At 37.5% G+C, this 19399-nt stretch overlaps 1 protein-coding gene across 3 annotated transcripts in view; it reads right to left on the minus strand.

Annotated features, from left to right (window-relative positions):
- Nucleotides 1–19399, minus strand: part of cyld (cylindromatosis (turban tumor syndrome)) — a 59586-nt gene that overhangs the window by 23608 nt on the left and 16579 nt on the right. For 2 of the 3 annotated variants that reach the window (XM_069901603.1, XM_069901604.1), the window contains exons 4-11: nt 15460–15559; nt 8749–8850; nt 8439–8567; nt 6458–6828; nt 4628–4793; nt 1215–1356; nt 804–926; nt 329–420 (exon numbers count right to left, since the gene is read on the minus strand). In XM_069901603.1, coding sequence (XP_069757704.1) covers nt 329–420; nt 804–926; nt 1215–1356; nt 4628–4793; nt 6458–6828; nt 8439–8567; nt 8749–8850; nt 15460–15559 — 1225 coding nt within the window. The remainder of the gene's footprint in view (nt 1–328; nt 421–803; nt 927–1214; nt 1357–4627; nt 4794–6457; nt 6829–8438; nt 8568–8748; nt 8851–15459; nt 15560–19399) is intronic. The other variant, XM_069901605.1, reaches the window with a different exon arrangement.

Raw genomic sequence — 19399 nt, forward strand, 5'->3', positions numbered from 1 at the left:
AATAGATAGAATGACCGATTTTCATGAATAACATATGATACAAGGGAATAGTTTCAAAGATAATAGCAGAATCGTGACATACAAAACGTTACATAAGATTTAAAACAAAAACATTCAATATTATGCAGCTTTTGCCTAATGGAAACATATTTATAGAATCCAAGATGCTCAATTACGAACACTACCCTTTGCTATTTTAGGACTGCCCCTCAGTTACAAAGGCATAGAATAAATTAATCCAAAATTGATTCCACTGAAATCCCTCTTCCTCCATTTTAAACTGAAATTATACACCAACATGCACACCAAAATACAAAAGCTGGCACACCTTTCTCTTCTGAAGTAAATCCTGAAGCTGCCTCAACCTTTTCAAGAATTCTTCGAAGCTTCATTATTTTAGTAGCAGATACATAACCATGACTGGAAGAGAGGAGTAATTTTCTAGTATCAATTAATGAGAGCAGCATATCATATGTCACAGCTACAAGAAAAAAAACACAGTTTTCTTCAATTAATCCAGGGCTGCACCGACATGATCTTTAATCTCTGACATCTTCGAAAATTGGTATCAAATTCCCTGATGGAAAATGACACAACTACTGGATATTTCGTTCTTCTCTAAAAGTACAAAACCATATCTCCAAGTGAGCATTCCTCAGAAATTTAGCAATTTAAGATGTTGGTTTTCCAAGTCATCCAAATCTGATTGAAACCAATAATTTCTGAAATGCAAAATAATTCCACTATGTTTCTACAAATATTTATGTTTAAACACAAGTCGCATGCAAATTCACTGTACTTACTTTCTCAAAGGATTGACTATTTCTGTCCTTAGCAAATCTTGGGTTTCAGTATAAAATTCAACATCTTCCTTTTCTTCAGGCCTAAGCAATACAGTGTCCAACACAGAACTAAAAGCAAACATACTGTGGAGAAAATAAATGTTAAATCATTAAATACAGAGCTGGTCTAATGTTTCAGCTATGAATACATTATGTATCACCAAGATTAATTTTGTCTCACAACCAATAATCAGTATTTATGTTCTGACCACCCCCCTCCCATCATTATGTTTTTGGTTGATGTCCTTCCAGTCCTTGGTCCAGGAGTGAAGATAATAAAGTTGTATTTTGACAAGACAGCCTTAGAGAAAAGGGACAAGGAAGTCAAACTTCAGGTTCAGAATCAAACATAATGTTTCTGCAGATACTTACCAGAACAAAGTAGAGTCTAAATAACAGGAATTGTAATGCCCTTGAATGCCTTTCTTCTTTCCCACCATAATGGCTAGGCCTTCCTTCTCCATCTTGGGAGGTGTGTTTTCTTTGACCACTTCACTCCGGTATCCTCCAAATGCTAAAACAAAAAAAACAGAAAAACTAAGCAATGTTTGGCCAAATTACTGATCAACAAGAAATGCATGGCATGGAACTTGGTGAAATTGAAAAATAATTCCATAAATTAGCATAAATCTTTTCGTAATTATAGCATCACCCATACAAAATTCAAACAAAACATGCAACTATTCAAAGAAAAAAAACTTTGGGTATCATGTTAACTAAAATGAACAAGCTTTTATTAAAGCTTCAGGACAAAACCTCAGATAAAAAAATAATCTCTTTTCAAATCGAATTATGTTGCAATATAATATATTTTAGCATTTAAAAAATCATGGAAGGGGCAAATTAAGCAAGCAAACAAAATCTACATTTTAAAGTTCTGTGAATTTGAAGAGAAGAATGATGAAAATAGACAAGGATTTTGATTTGGTAGTCAATTGAGAGAGTACTTTATCCAGACATCTAAAATCCAGAAAGCTCCAAATCCAGCAAGTGGGGAGAGAGGCGGCTGCGCGAGTTGGGTGGTCGAGGGGGGTGGAAGACCGGCAGCGCGTCGGGCAGGCGAGGGGGGGGGTGGATACAGCAGCACAATTCGGGTGGGCTTAAATCCGGCTTTCCAAAATCCAGAAAAATCCGAAATTCAGAACACACTGTCCCCCAAGGGTTCCGGATAAAGGATCGTGTACCTGTATAATTAGGAGCATGCGTATAACCTCAAAGGTAAACCCAAAATATCAAAATTCAAATTTAGGAGATTAGCAAGAGCAAATGATTCTTGGCCCCAAGTATTTAGGTGTACTGCAGAAGTTTAATCCAATTGAACTGCATAGTTTGAAGACAAAAATACAATTTGATGTCTCTTTGTCTACTACCTCAAATAATTCATGTGAAGGGTTATTTAACTGAAACAATAACAGTTTCTGTCACCATGATGCTCCCCGACCTATTCAGTATTGTAATATTTTGACAGGATAGTAAATGGCCTGGAATTTTCTCCAAGTGACTAGTCATTCACACTTGTCACTCCTACTATAAGGGCTATAGACTAGTTCCACGCTTAAATGAAGAAAATCCAGTAGGAACGTGCCCCACAAGGACAAAGACAATCAGTAAACACAGAAATGGCAAGTTCTGCCTGCAGAAATAATTTGACACTTGGCCAAGCTGCCAACCAACCAATTTCCTCTCCCCGCTGCTCTACTAGCTCTCAAAAACAGTGTCCAAAACTTTGAATGCACTAAACAGTCAGAAACATGCAACAAATTAAGGCCAGACTTAAAAATATGAAATAAATACTTAAAGCACCAGAGCACATGTGAAAGCTAAAGTTTACTCAATTAGTCTACATAACATAAATGACATTAATCTTGCCTCCCTCCCTCACAGCTGTTCCTCTCCACTGCAATACATGGAGATCTTGAATCTACACTTAGTCTAATCTGATGTGGGTTCATTGGCCAGATTTCTGTGTGAAACTGCTGCAAGCCTGCTGGAATCTGGGACTACTGCTGGATTCCGATGAGAAGTCAAAAGGGTAACGTGGAGAGAACAGCTGCAGCAAAAAAAAAATTCAGGAAGTTCACAATTTCTGCATTTGCCACATTTTTCTATAAAGTTCAGTATTGCTCAATACACATCCATTAAGAATTCATACAATCTTTTCATTTTTCTGTAATCATGTGACATACAAAGTAGAATAGTTACACAGCCAAAAATAAAAACAATACTGAAGATGCACAACATTTAAATGCAAGTTTTCCATAAATGCCATTTGGTCTATTATTTCCACATAGGGGTTTGGCAGAGTGGCTCTCCAGTTCTTAGCCCTGCAATTTGTTTTCCACATTTTTTTCCCATCCAATTACCCCTTGAACACCGCAACAGAACCTACCTTCACCACCTTTGCAAGGTCGTCAATTCAAATTCCAAATAAAACTTTTCTTCATTCTCTTACCTTTCATTTAATCGGCAATCTTTAGTCTGCAACCTCTCCACCAAATGGAACACCCTCCCGCTACCCACTCTGTCCAGACCCATCACCGTCTTGTATACTTCCACCAAACCTCCCTTCAGTCTTTTAAAACATTCCCACTCTTTCCAATATATTCTTGTAACTGTTTTCCTCACACCAGGAACACATTTTGTAAATTTCTTCTGGACTCCTTCCAAAGCCTTCACATCCTTCCGATAATAAGGCAACTAGAATTGAACAGAACATTCCATCTTGAGACAATATGATTGTTGAGAAAGATTTTCCAGAACTTCCTTGCATCTATTTTATTAATAAAGCCCAAAATTGTGCTTATGCCTAGTTAACTGTTTTCTTAGCCTGTTGCTTTTATTTTATTTAAAACATAGTACTATTAACTAACCTATTGATCTGTGTCATTCATCAACTATCAATAGTCGGTGTACAGTCAGCAGCAAAGTGAAGTTCACACAAGACAAGTGTCAATAGGGCACTGTAAAACCATCAAACAATATTTTCCTCCTGTCAGCATCAATTCATGATAGGACACGACTCCAAAAGAGATGCACAGGAATATCCTCCAGAGTTTTACATCGATTTGATTTAAACTTTTTCAAATTCTTCAAGTTTTCCCACAATGCATGCTTTCACCGACCTCTGTACAACAGGTCATAGATTCTGGTATTAACTTGATCAGTGTTTTTTTTCCCTTCTGCACGACTTTCATTTACAAATAGTATCTTCAAAGATTAGAGCACATTTGCCATTCTGTAATGGGCAAGTTAAACCACCAGTTCTTTATCTCTCCCCAAACACTTCAAGAAGTCGACAAAACCAAAATACTGTAGATACCGGACATCGGAAACAAAAATACCCATGGTAATAAAAGCAGAGCTAACATTTCAGGTCATTGACTTGAACAGAATTTTTAAACAATCTTATTTTCAGTACCAATCACCTCAAATTCTTCTGACTTCCAATTTTGCTGAACTATTTAGTGTCTGGTTTCCATCTAGTATCTGGTGTAATCCTTAATAGTCAACACATTTTAACCTGCGACAAATTTAATCAATTTCCTAAATTTCCGTAATGAGAAAAATGGAGGAGTGGAAAGAACATTTATTAAAAATTTAACTCATTTTCAGCTAACTGTAATGACAAGCATTGGTGTCAATAAATAATGTAGTAGTCAGTTGGGTTAACCTGAATCAGTAGAAATCAAGTGGCATGAAAGAAAGCACATACAAAAGCTTTGACTTTTCCACATAAACATGAAACACTTGTTCAATGGAAAGGTAAAATTACAAAAAAAAAATACCAATTGAATTGCATCTTTCAATTTGATTGGAGTGATGAGGCAATGATGCAAATCGTGAATCAGGTCGGCAGCTTTTAAGCTTTACAAATAATGCCTTCTTTGACGCGCATGCGAAGTAACGCACTCCCTTGAAAGTGCCATCTGTACAGCCTGCACTTTCCTCTTCCTGAATAAAGACAGGAATCAAGAACCATCATTCTACAACAAGTAACAGCAATAGTTCTATTTTTACAACTCTAGATTTTCGAGTATAATTAAATTCTCATCATATTGGGTTACAGATGGTGAAACATACCAGCTGGTGCTCCGTGAAAACTGCCTCACCTTTCAGAAAGTTGGGGACCCCAATCTAGAATCTGGAGTTTCAAGTACAACATTAGCAGGTGCAATTTGATGCTAAAAGTGACTACAAATTCCAGATCCCATGGCAGTAAGCCTAAGGGAGCTCTCCTCTGTCTTGGAGAATATTTTTTTTAAAACCTTGGTGGGTCTTTTGTCATTAACTTACTACTATGCTTTGATGTGTTAATACAGTTACTATATTTTTAAAGGGACAATTAGCTGAATACTACTGTGGTATATCCTGATGGAGCTGAAAAGATGCAAGATAGTTCAATTGATTTTCTCTTGAAATGGGTAATAACTAAACAGCAACCTTCCACCCAAGTGATCAGAGCATCAAATTCGGCACATCCAGATCAAAGAATAATCCCCTTTATTAACCGCAATTCTACATGAAATGCATTTCAATAGTCAATTTGATTTCCAATTGAAAAGAAATAATTTTGCATAAATTGTGCCATCATCAGATCCTAGTCGAATGTAAAATTAAAAAATATTATCACATTAGAATATGCTGAGCGGACAAGATGCAATAGCACCATAAAAATCAGTGATCGATAATGCATCCATCCTTGTTACACTGCTTAGAACAGCAGAGTACAAAAAGCCTTCAAGATTATCTATTTTATAAATAATGTATGTGCAAAAAGATATCCAAGGCACTAAACATGGTGTAAGAGCAGGAACTTAATGAGGAAATTAAATCAATGCACAAATATTCATTTTGTACAAAATAATCATTCCTCGCTCATCCTAGAAGCAAACATACGTTGTAAGTCGACAAGGTATTTTTCCACATAACAATAGATAGTAAACTAAACAGATTACTTCCTGCTTAAAAATCAATTTCCTAAAGCATGCTAATTATCGTTTTTAAGAAGTATAATTGAAGAAAAAGGAGCTGGTGACTTGGCAACAGGTGAGCACCCACACTTCTTGGATCTCTGAACACATCTCATCAGATGGAGAAATTGGGCAAGTGCTGAGAACTGATACCATTGGATTTGCCCTCCCACGCCACCCTGAGCTTGCTGTCATGTCCAACAACAGTGTACTATCATGCCAAAAGAGGGGCAAGATGGAATTTTCCATTCAGTGCTTCAGTCTGGGTTAACTGGCATATGTATGGGGTCACTATACCCATGGTAAAAGGAAAGGTCAGTTATTTTACTTTTCATTTTTAATACTTCAGAAAATAAATCTTATTTCAATACCTTATTTATTTGAATGGTTTTTGAACATCTCTGATCAGAAAGAAATATTTTAAACCCCGTTGACAATGATGAGCAGTCAGTAGCCATCATATCAAGTTCCAGAGCAAAATCCAATGCCCAATGCATAGGGCCCAGTCTGCCTTGCAGAAGGCCCCTTTGGTGCAGAGGGCCAGTTCATTCAACCCTTGCAAGTTATCAGATCCAGGCAGTGAGCTAAGTTGAGCACAATGTGGCTCAATAATTTTGCAATTAGCTTTCTTTCCATTCTACTTACAAGTTCAAGCCCAGCTATCTGCTCATTAACCCCAAAAGGCTGACCAATCCACCGAATGACTCCATACAGAGGGGGATTTTCCTTTACTTGTACTAACGAACCCTCTTCCAAACCGGGTTGTTCTTTGGATGCTGCTTTAATTACTTCAGTATCATGATTTGCACCAGCATTCATGTCCATCATTACTGATTGAACAGACAAGGAAAGGGGATGGCCAATGCTTCCATTTACACTTGGCTTTTTGGTAAGGTTGAAGGGCAATGAATGGAATTTGTTTTCATTAGAAAGAGAAGTTTGAAGTGATGACGTGGGTGGCGACTGACTCAAGTTTGATTGCAGATCTACCAGTGATTTTGCTGAATCTTCACTTCCTAAAGAAATTTAAAAAAAAACAATTTCAACTAATATTTTTAATACAGCAATTGCTAAATATGATCAAGTTTTTTTAAAAATTTAAATCAATACTAAATTAATCAGCTGTAGTGAAGTATATGTGAATAAATAAATTAGGTACAAGTGTAAGCACACGATTACCTCCAACTTTATGAACAAACATCCAGAGATTAAGAGAGTTAGTAATTTAAAGTGACAGTATATAACAAATCAGAAGGAGTACAACACAAATAATGTATTTATACCAAATTCCTGTGATCTGGTATGCAGTGTTGAACACATGGTGAAAGCAGATCAATAAGAGCCTTTAGAAAATGGAAAATGAAAGTCTTTAAAGAAAAATAAATTTTAAAAATATGATATTGTGGAAATAATCGTCGGGATTATGAGACAATTATCCCAAATTTTAACAGATTCCCAGATAAAGATGTTGACTGTGTGAGGCATCCTTTGCCCAAGTCAATGTCAGATTGTCCACCTGTGTTTTTATTTCTTACTGCTCTTTGCAGCATTGTAATAATAAAACACAAGCAGCTTGCTTGACTAATTAAGGATCAACCTTAGTGGTGCAAATTTGCATCACATGTAAAACCAGATCACAGCAGGCAAGAACAATAAATGTTCACCCTAAAGAATATTAATGAATCAGCTGGATTTCCCAAAATGATCTTTGCTTGATCCTTACCAAAACTGCATTTCATTCCAGAAATACTTAATAAAATAACTTTACATTTCCTAGATGATAATGATATCTTCTTATCTTTGGGACAGACCTCTGATTCTCAGTCCTGTGAACAAAAACACTCAGCAGGCCAAGCAGTTAACGTTACTGTTCCAATGGAGGGTCCAAGACCTGGAAGTTTCATCTGTTTCATTTTGCACTGCCTAAACTGCTGAGTATTTACAACATTTTCTGCCTTTATTCAGATTTTCTGCATCTGCAGTTTTTTTTTAAACTTAAAATATAGAAAGCATGGAATTGTGCTACATATCAAGACTAACCAATGTTGCAAACTTGGTTCCCTAAAATTCTGTCCAAAGTTTTTTAAAAGGATGTTATCTATTTTATGTGTTCAACTCTAAAGATATACAATGGCATACTTGTTTATCAAGTACTATTTGAGTCTCCAGTTAAACCAAACTGAACATCATAGCAATGCCACAGCAAATTAAAATCCAATGCCGTATGTAATTCTAGGAACGACACTTTTTAAAAAAACAGAACATTCCAAATTGATTCTTGTTTCTCATGGCACAGAAAGAAGAAGCCTTTTAACTCATCAAGTCTATGCAGCATCTCAAAGCATTCCCAATGGTCGCATTTTCCCATCATTTTTGTAACCTATTCTCTCCTTCGCATGCCAATCAGCTGCACGTACGGCAGAGATCATTTAAAACAGCCAATTAGGCAGGTCTTGGCTACATGCAATGAGTAAATGCACAAGGAGAACATGCAAAGTCTATGCAGACAGTACTGCAGGTCAAGATCAAACCCAGTCACTAGAACAGCAATAATAGTTGCTATTCTAATTATAACAGTAACTGCTATGCTACTGAACTGATATAATTTGGTGATTGTGTTTATTACCTTCATCAATATACCATGTACTTTTTGATTTGGTTTGCTGATCAACTGCTGCGCCATTTAATGTACAGCGTAATTCTGATCGGTTCCTATTATGACCAGAAGATTTTCCAGATTGTGAGACAAGCCCTGCTGATGACAAAGTCGAATTTTGTATTAAAGATCAAAGTATTTTTGATAATGGGTAACATGTAGAAAAATAATCAAAATCAACAAAGATTTACTAATATATTGCCTTAATTTGAGACAAGGTAGAAAGTTGCCAAATGTGGAAAAAGGAGGATCCTTTAGAACAAAACAGAGCGACTCTTACCTTTATTCTTTGATCTGTTATTTATATTTGAAGAGATTTTTTCATTACAGGTTCTCGGCTCAAAGCTTTGTTTCAATAGTTTTGATTCTGAAGTACTTGTATCTAAAAATTGCAACAAACAGTAAGCACCTGCAACACAGGGTCACATAATTTGTTGCATTCGTTTTCCCTTCCCCCCCAAAGCACGATTGTGTCTGCAGTGAGTTTAAGTCATGGAAGAAAAACTCAGCTCTAATAGATATAACATGCAGGGCCTACAAATTCTGCTATATCACAAAACAATTCATAACATTGAAATATCAAATACACCTTTTTGAATTCCTGTTCTGAGTGTATACAATTTCAGATCTTTTTTATATTTCAATCTTTTCAAGGCATCCTGACAGCATAAGTCATTCTAAACACTGTTTCCCAAGTTACTGTAGGTGAAACTTCCAGAATTTAACCTTACTGCCCAGGCCTTGGGCAGTAACAAAATCCTGTGACTGTTTACAAAATATTTTATTTTCAGATTAAAACAATTGTTAATCCTGCAAGAAAAGATTTTAAAAAGGCATGCATACATTAGAGCATCATTTACTTCATGTCCAGACTGGAGATCTCTCCTGGCTATAAAATAGATTCCAATTGATCAAGGAACTACAGTAAAAAGTCCCAAGTGATTGGATCGGTCCAGATTCTCAGATTTTCTCAATTATCTGGCAGTACATTTGTGGCGCTTACACAATGCGCACATGCACGCAAAAGCTGAGAGATTGAGAAGTCCAAGTTCTCAGGTGGTCCAGATTTCCAGCATCTGGATTTTTGAACTTTTTACTGTTGGTAGTTTACTAGTTAAAATGACCAGATTCTCTGGTCAGACATCCATTTTGTTATGTTATCATCATTATGTCCAGACATCCTTTTTAAAAAAAAGAATAGTGCATTTAAATACATTCGTATTTCTTTACTTTCAACTTGATGTAATTGTTTTAATGAATTCCAAAAATAATTGCAGTGAAATTTCAGTAGAGGTAGTCCTCAATTTATGGTCAAATCTGGAAATGGACGCGTCAGAAATTTACTGTATCCATTTTATCGTTCATCAAATACAACATGGCGGCCAGCAAGGTCATCTCTCGCGAGAGGCTGGCCACCAAGGTCATCAGCACTATTTTCCATAGTTTGTCCCCGACTTTGGTCGTATGTATGGATAGGTTGCAAGTCACACAGGATGCAAGCTGGGTAACTTCGCATGTTCATTTCACATAGTGGTTGACGGTACTAAAGTCAAAACTGAATAATTTGATTGGATAATTTGAGTCTTCTTTTTAGGTGGTTGGCAGCCATTACGAATTGACCAAAACTTTCGTTTAGTTCCTTCCAATTTTAAGCAGGTACCAGAAGCAAACAACTGTCAATTTAAGACTTGGGAGCTTTTGCCGTAATCATGAAATTTGACTCCAATGGACAAATGCATTAATTCAAAATATTTAATAAAAATAATACTAATAATTCAGATAATAATACACTATGAAAGATAATCCAGTGTATTTTAGGACACAATTTACCATCTATATTAATACAGTAATAATTGTAAAAAATATACTGTTTCCATTACATGCAGTCCCAAATATGACAACTTAAATTACCATCCTACTTTTGTTGAAGAATCATTTGGGAGAGAAAAAGGCCCTTTGGCCCAACTCATCCTTATTGACTAAGTTGTCCACCTGTGCTTACCTGCATCTGGCCCATATCCCTCCAAATCGTTCCTTTCCACGAACCATTAAACTGTGCAAGTGTCTATATGTGATTTGTATGCTATTACAAACACAAACTCATACTTTCATTTTAACCCAAATTACTTTCTGAGCCGTGTCATAATCCAAAAAAGAGCACAAGTGGGTTGGTCTTTGAAGCTTGTTCCAAATCATGGCAGATCTGTCTCAATAGCCCATTTATCTGTCGACACTTCACACTCCTTAACACTCTTACCCAACATAAATCTAGAGATAATAATTTCTTTTGGAACTCCCAATAGCATGTTGAGGTCAAAGTCACGAACCTTAGGTAAGGAACTGCATGTTGATATCACACCTAAAAAGCTTAATGTTTACATTTTGTCCCCTTACAATACCCTTTTTAGAGGTAACAGTTTCTTTTCACCTCCCAAATAGATTTATCATACAAAATCTTTCCCAATCCCTATTCTTAATTATTAGGGGTCAAAATTCTTTAAAGAAAAGATAACACTGATATGAATATCCTAATAGTATATTTTTTCCTGAATTATGCTTTCATCTTTCTTTTGGATTGGTAAACCCAAAACTTGCAAATACATACACGAAAAACCCTCTGCCTTCAAATAGGAAATTGTACCATCCACTAAACAGATTGGCTGAAAATAATGTATTGAGCTTCATAGAAGTTTAAAAGGATCGAGCTCTATGACATCACAAAGAAAGCCATGATACATAGTAATGTTTCAACAAAAGCATCTTAAATGACTGCCTCTAGCTGGAAACCTGTGGGTACTGTTTTCAAAAAAACCTGCATATCAATAATTTAGAGCAAACCAAAATATTAAGATAACAACAATGCTGGAGAAACTCATTGGATTAGGCAGCGTACTTTATACAACAAAGTTAAAGATACGCACACATTTCGGGATTGAGCCCTTCATAAAGATAAGAGCAAAATGTAGGCAGGCACGTGAATAAAAAGGTGGGGAGGGATGAGGGGCAGGTGGAGAAGGACAGGGCCAAAGGATAATAGGTGGATAAAGGAGGGAGGGCATAACAGAAAATGGGGAGGGAGAATAGCTCTGAAAGATGAGGAAAGGGGGGTGGAGAGCTGGAAGAAAGGAATAGAGAAGAGGTTGAATAGGAATTGTTCGAGCAGAAACTGGAGAAATTGATATAAATGCATCCGCTTGGAGAAGAGTGCCAAGATAGAGTATTAGATATTGCTCCTCCAATTTATGGGGGCCTTGGTTTGACAGTGCATGAGGCCATGAACAGACATGGCAGGATGGGAGTTGGATGAAGAATTTAAATGGTTGGCTACTGGGAGAAACTGGTCATTGATGTGGACAGAACAAAGGTGCTCAGTGAAGCAATCTCCTAGCGTGGGACTAGACTCTCTAATGTAGAGTAAGCCACAATGGGAGCACCAGATGCAGTAGGTGGTTCCTGCAGGTTCAAAAGTGTTATGTTACTTGAAAGAACTGCTTGGGGCCCCCAAATGATGGCAAGGGAAGAGGTGGGCACAAGTATGGCACTACTTCCAGTCAAAGGGGAACGTGCCAAACCACTGAAGGCAAAGAGAAGATGTATTTGGTAGTGGGATCATATTATAGCTGGTGGGAAGTGCAGAGGATAGTATGGTGAATGCAGAGGCTGGTGGGGTTGTAGGTGAGGACAGAGAAACCAAGGCAGATGTGTGGGAAATAGAGTCGAGGCAGGCAAGGGTTGAGTTAATAGTAGTAGAAGGGAAGCCACTTTTTGAAGAAGGAGGATTTCTCAGATGATCTGGACTGTAAGACCTCATCTTGGGAGCAGATGCAATGGAGACTGAAGAACTAAGAAGTAAGAATAGAATTCTTACAGGGGACTGGGTGTGAAGAAGTGTAGTTGAGATAGTTGTGATAATTGGTAGGTTTGTAGAAAATGTCAGTAGAAAGTTTGTCTCCTGATATGGAGACAGAGAGATCAAGAAAGGGGAGAATGTCACCAGAGATGGACCAAGTGAATTTGAGGTCAGGGTGAAAGTTATCAGCAGAGTGAATAAAGTTGAGGAGCTCATCAGGAGTGTTCGAGGCAGCACCAATGTAGTTGTGAAAGTAGAGTTGAGGAGCTTTGCCTATGTAGGTTTGTAGCATGGATTGCTCCACAAAGCAAAAAAGACAGGCATAGCTGGGGCTCACGCAGGTACCCATGGCTAGTCTTTTGACTTGGAGAAAGTGAGATGAGTAAATATTAAGAATTGGTTTAGGCATATTATGATGAATGTGTACATCTTTTATTCATTCATTTTTCAGGATGTAGATGTTGTTAACAAGGCCAACATCCACTGATCACCTTCAAAGACCCTTGGGAAGGTGGCAGTGAGCTATGTTCTTGAATCACTGTAGTCTTTTTGGTGAAAATATTCTAACAAGACTGGTAGATGACAGGATATATAACAAGTCATGAGAAGGAATACTTCCTGATCAGAATGCCATTCCAATTTAAAAAATAGCAAGTTGCAGTGTTGCCATGTACCTGCTGTCCTAGTCCTTCACTGGAGGCATCATTTAGAACTCTTGGGGTTTTAAAAAGCTGTGTATGATTGTTTGAGAAAAATACTTTTATACTGAACTTCAACTTGACTATGTCTGATCATTTCCTCATTCTTTATTTTGTGCTGTAACCCAGTTGCTACAGAACTATTTTAAACTGTATTAAAGAATGATGCACACAAAGTTAAGTATTAACTAGTCTAGTAATTCTTCCCCATGTCTCAGGAGATAATGTTAGTTGAAGTCCCAATTCCCATGTCTGTCAAATCTTATTCATGGGGACTGATCTCAAATTTAATACAAGAGTATAAATGTACCAATTAAACCTTATTGAAAAGGGTTTAACTGGAACAAAGCATCAAGTAAATCTGGTTGTTGTAATGTTAGATAAATAGACATTACCATATTCAGAAAATTTCTAATCTGTAGATATCTAAAAAATGCGTGTATGGTAAATTATATTTGGTAGAAAGTTGTTCAACAGACATCAAACCACAATCAGCGAATAAATCTACAAAAGAGATAATCCTTTAATCTTCCAAATAAGTAAGGTTTGGTCATGAGGAGATGCTGTAAAAAAAATAATTAAGATAAAATATTACCCAAGGCAAAAATTTTTAGTTAAAAAAAAACTTCAAAATTGAAACCAAATACGTAATGAATATTTAATAACTGGATTGGAAATATACTTACTGATCTTAGATAGTCTAAAAGGTAATGCTGGTCTTAAAAAAGCTAAGGAATAATTCTGGACAGATTTTGATTCCTAATCTACCAAATCCAAAAAATAATATAGTGAATATTAACTGACAAATAGTAAAATCTCAAATTCAGTAAGGCCATACCACGATCTTTCTTAGGTTTCTAAAAGTGAAACTTATTCAATCTGGCCTGCTTACCATTCCAAATACAAGATGAAATCTTAAAATCAATATTATCAAAATAGGATTCACAATAAAAATTGGGACAGCTTGAAGTAGGTATAGAAATTTAGGTAATATTATCATCGTAACTGCATTAATACGACCAAAGACAAAGTCAATGGGGACCATCTACTCCATCTTCCGATGACAAAATGTTCTACTCCACTGTCTCCGTCACTTCTTCCTTTCCACTGCAAATATGTCTCTTTCATTTCCTGCACTTCCATTAACTCCTTCTCCTCCCGTCAAACATCAAATGCCCTCCTTGTCCACACTTTCCATCCCACCAGCCTCCACATTAAATATACCATCTTCTGTAATTTCTGACACCTTCAATGAGATTCCAAAGGACATCTTACTTTTCCTTCTCAGCATTCTGAAGGGATCATTCCCTTTGTGATTCTTCTATCTCCACCAACCACCCCCTTTCTCATGATTTCCCCATTTTCTTTCTCCCTTCCTTCAACCCAAGGATCCTAACTGTCCTTCTTAAGTGAAACAACAATTCACTTGCACTTCTTCCAATTCATAGCATTGCAGTTGGGACTGACAACGTGGCCTCCTCAACATCGAGAAACCAACTGTGGACTGGGTGACTGTCTTACAGAACACTTCAGAATCTGAACTTCCACATGCCTGTTACTCTTGATTCTCCATCCCATTTTGCTCTGAGCATCTTTGTACCCATCAGAACATTCCAACAAACACCAACAGAAACATAAGGAAAACACGTCTACCCAAGCCGATGGAGACTCAAAACATTTAAATTAATAATTGGCTGATTCTGATGCAAGGTCTATTTTAACTCAGCTTTTTCTCTCTCCTCAGATGTTGCTTCATCTGTTGGGTACTTGAAGAAATGCTTTTTGTGTCACATTTCCAATAACTGTTAAATTTTGGAACTGGAAGAGTCATCACATAATTTTGTTTTTCTTTTATAATTTCCCTTAACTGTCGATATTAGATAGCTCAAAGCATAACATCAAGTGGACAACCTGTTTCCATCCTATTATAGACACTTTTGTGTCTTCTCCAATTCCTCCTCTTCTCTGCAACTTAAAATGTGACACTCTCTTTTTCCTGTTCAAGTAGAATCACTGACATGAAATTATAACTGTTTCTGTCTCCAGAAAATACTTTCCAACATGCTGGATATTTTCAGTTTTTATTTCAGAGTTCCAGGACCTGTATTATTTTTAATGGGAGGATTAGATTTTGTTTTTAAAATAAAATGTTAAATATTAACTGTTGTTGAGTTAATGATGAAAGTGCTGCCAGTTGCAAAATGGTTAATTGGGGGAAAAAAAAGCATAGAACTCACCTGAGAAAGAAAGGGTAAATGTTTGTATAAAAAGTTAACAAGAAAAAAATGAGCAAGCATTGAAAACAAGATTAAAAATCTATTTATACAATTTATTCCCCATAGCATTAATCTTTACATACTTCATTTAAAAAAATACAAATTGTACAAGAAAGTATGCATCAGAGAATTAATTTTATTAACTTTTCAAATCTAAAGCTGCATACCTGGCTCAACATCTTCAATCCAAAGAAGAGCTATATTTTGGAAAGCTCTGCACAACACTTTTCCTTTCCACGTGCCATCCCAATCACTGAAGCCATTGTCCTGAAAACACAGGAAATCATTTGTAATGGCACTCATAGCTTGTGATGAAAAGAACTGACTTGCGAATACTTTGAGGGTCAAGTTTTGTGAATTCAAAAGTCAATATACCTGGGCAGATCAAATAATCAAAGGAGTATTCAAGCTTTCACGGAGCAATAATACACAAGGAAATAATAAATTTTAAATCCACTAGTCAATGCCTCAAACTATTTGGGGAGTGGTCTATTTTCTCCTTGATAATTATGATCAGGTATTTTCTCTATCATTCCCCCAACTCCTCATTGGAGCATCTCTTTCTCCTCATCACTCAAATGGTGCCTGGGGATTTGAGGGTGATAACAGTGGCAGTAAAGCTCTGAATATATACCTTACATATTCAATTGACAAATGTTAGACTTAGCAATTCAATGTAAAGTGGTGAACTCGGCTGATTTTTAATTTTAAAAAATGTAGACACACATCACAGAAACAGGCTATTCAGGCCCAGGAACCTTTGTCACCCAATTAACCTACAACCCCCGATACATTTCGAACTGTGAGAGGAAAAACTGGAGAACCCGGGGCAAACCCATGCAGACATGGGGAGAACACACAAACAGCACAGGATCTGAACCATGGACCCGTTTGCTGGCACTGTAACGGCATTGCGCTAATATCTACACCAACCATACTACCCCAACGCAATGGACACTGATCTCAGAGAGCACAAAAATCCCAAGTCAGGCAAAGTACTTAAGACAGAACAATGACAGGTAAAATTTAACAAAATGGTAAACTGAATGAGGCACAGAATAGAAATAGTTCCAAAATAACAAGGCGGTCTAGGAGTGCTGCTGAACTCATTAATGATGTGAAGACATGCAGCGTTGCAAACCCAAAGGGAACATTTAATTATAGTAGTGTAACTGTGAAGTACAAGTCAAATGAACTACTTGATGCAGTGTATTTGGATTTTCCTGCACAAGAGAATGCAGTGCAAAATGAAAGAACGTGGTACAGGGGGCAATGTAATGACAAGGATAGAGAACAGGTCGGCAGGCTAGAAGCCGACAATTACTAGAGGTTCAGTACTTCAACACCCAAAATATATCAATTGAGAAGAAAGAATTGAATGTAATATCTTCAGGTTTGCAAATGACACAAAGCTGGGTGGCAGTGCGAGCTCTGAGGAAAATTCTAGAGACTGCAGGGTGACATGTACAGATTAGAATGGGAAAATGCATGGCAAATGCAGGACAATGTAGATAAAGGTAAGATTATCCACTTTGGTGGCAATGAAGTCAGGTTATTACCTGAATGATGACAATTTAGGAAAAGGGGAGATGCAACAAGACCTGGGTGTTATGCTACATCAATGAAGGTTGAAATGCAGGTGCAGCAGGCTGTGAAGAAAGCAAATTGTAGTGAGAGATTTTAAATATTGAAGCAGGAGGTCTTACTGTAGTTATACAGGCCTTAGGCATGAAGACTGGACAGAGTTAGGTTATACCAATTGGAATTTAGAGGAATGTTGGAGGGGAGGAGGGGGGAGGGGGGGGGGTGGAGTGCTTTAAAAAAAAAGAATCAAAATTCTGACAAGATTGGTCAGGTTAGATGCAGGAAGAACATTCCAGAGTTTGGGAAAATCAGAAAACAAAGGTGGGGTTAGGGGGCTCAGTACAAGGATAAAGGGCAAGCCATTTACAACTGAGGCTATGAGAAACTTCTTCGCTCAGATAGTTCTGAACTTGTGGAACTCCCTACACAGAACATTATTGAGACTATTTCATTAGATGATTCAAAAGAGTTCAATTCGGTCTTTAATGCTAAAAAGATAATGGGGTATGGAGAGAAAGCAGCCATGATCATGTTGAATGGTAGCACAGCCTCAAAGTGCTGAAGTATCATCTACTGTAATTAAGTTCAAATTTATTGCCAGAGTACATACAAAAAAAAATCATGTGCCATACAGAAAAAAATATTCAATAATAAATAATATGCAGAGTCCTTAAAGGAGTCTCTGATTGAGTTTGATGTTTAAGAGCCTGATGGTGGAGAGGTAGCAACTGTTTCTGAATCTGGTGGTACGAGTCTTGTGGCACCTATATTTATTTTCCGATGGCAGCAGCAAGAACAGAGCAAGGTGGCACCTATATTTATTTTCCGATGGCAGCAGCAAGAACAGAGCAAGTCCTGGTGGTGTGGATCCTTGATGATTGCTGCTGCTCTCTGATGGCAGACTTTGATGGTGGGAAGAGTTATGCCTGTGACGTACTGGGTTGTGTCCATTACCTTTTGCAGGGCTTTCTGCTCAGAGATATTGGTGCCCCCCCACCACCCCCCCCCACCGATACCAGGACATGATTTAGCCAATCAGCATACATTCCACAATACAACTGTAGAAGTTTACCGAAGTTTTCAATGTTATACCAAACCTTCGCAAACCCCTGAGAAAGTAGAGGTACTGATGTACTTTCTTCACAATGATATTTGTGTATTGGGTCCAGGAAAGGTCCTCCAAGATGGTGACTCCCAGGAATTTAAATTTACTCACCTCCTCCACATATGATCCCCCAATGCTCTGGTTTACCAGTCCTGAAGTCTACAATCAGTTTTGGTGACATTGAGTATAAAGTTGTTAGCTCACTATTCAGCCAAGTTTTCAACCTCTCTTCTGTTTGCTGAATCGTTGCCCCTTTTTATACAACTCACTAACGTAGTATTGTCACAAATCTGTAGATTATTGTACCAAGCCACAGAGTCATCGGTGTAAAGCGAGTAGAACAGGGCAGGCTAAGAACTGTTGGAAATTGTGGAGATGGTCTACCCAATCCTCACAATTGTTGACTGGAGCTGAGGAAATCCAGGATCAATTGCACAGTGCGATATGGGCTATTGAATGCTGACTGTAGTCGATAAAGAGCATCCTAATGGAGGAGTCCTGTGTTCCAGGACTTTGTATAGAACCAGTGAGATATCATCTGCCGTAGACTTGTAACTGTGGTAAGCAAATTGGAACAGATCCTTGTCACCATCCAAACAGGAACTGATATGCTTAAACACCAGGCTCTCAAAACCCGTCAATGCTGTGGATCCAAGTAACACTGGTCAATAGTCATCTAGTCAGGTTATCACACACTCCTTGGGTATGGTTGAAGCCTGTTTGAAATAGGTGGGTACCACACCCTGGCAGATTGAGATGATGAAGATGTCTGAATATATTGGCAAGTTGGTCAGCACAGATTTTCAGTACTCAGCTGGGTACTCCATCCAGACCAGATGCTTTCCTTGGATCCTCTCTGCTGAAGGCAGCAGAAAGTCATCCTCGGATACCAATAGTAGAGTATCGTCAGGGGATAAGGGAATGCATGATGGTTCTTCCTGGTTTTGATCATCAAATCTGACACAGAACCTATTGAGCTCACTTCTGAGTGACGCTTTGGTGTCTCCTTCTGCACTAGATTTGGCTTTCTTAGCAGGTTATTTCATTTAGGCCCTACCACAGTTGTCAGATATCCTTCATTGGTTCCAATCTTGTCCAGAATCTCCACCACCAAAGACATGGCATATTGTAGGTCTGTGTAGTGTTCTGGATCCACAGACTTAAATTTTGGTGCTTACATGTTTTATTTTAACTTTTTGGATGAGAATGTAGGTGGCAATAGTAAGTTTGCAGAAATTAGTGGTGGACAGTGAAAAAAATTATCTAAGGCTACAAAAGTATCTAGATCAAATAGGAAAGCAGGCAAAGGCATTGCAGATGGAATTTAACTTGGAAAAAATTGAAGTGATGCATTTTGGGAAGTTAAACCAGGGTACAGCTTACAAAGTAAGTGGCAATGTCTTGGAGAACATTGTCAA

Source organism: Narcine bancroftii, chromosome 10 (assembly GCF_036971445.1).
Source record: "Narcine bancroftii isolate sNarBan1 chromosome 10, sNarBan1.hap1, whole genome shotgun sequence".
Lineage (NCBI taxonomy): Eukaryota > Metazoa > Chordata > Chondrichthyes > Torpediniformes > Narcinidae > Narcine > Narcine bancroftii.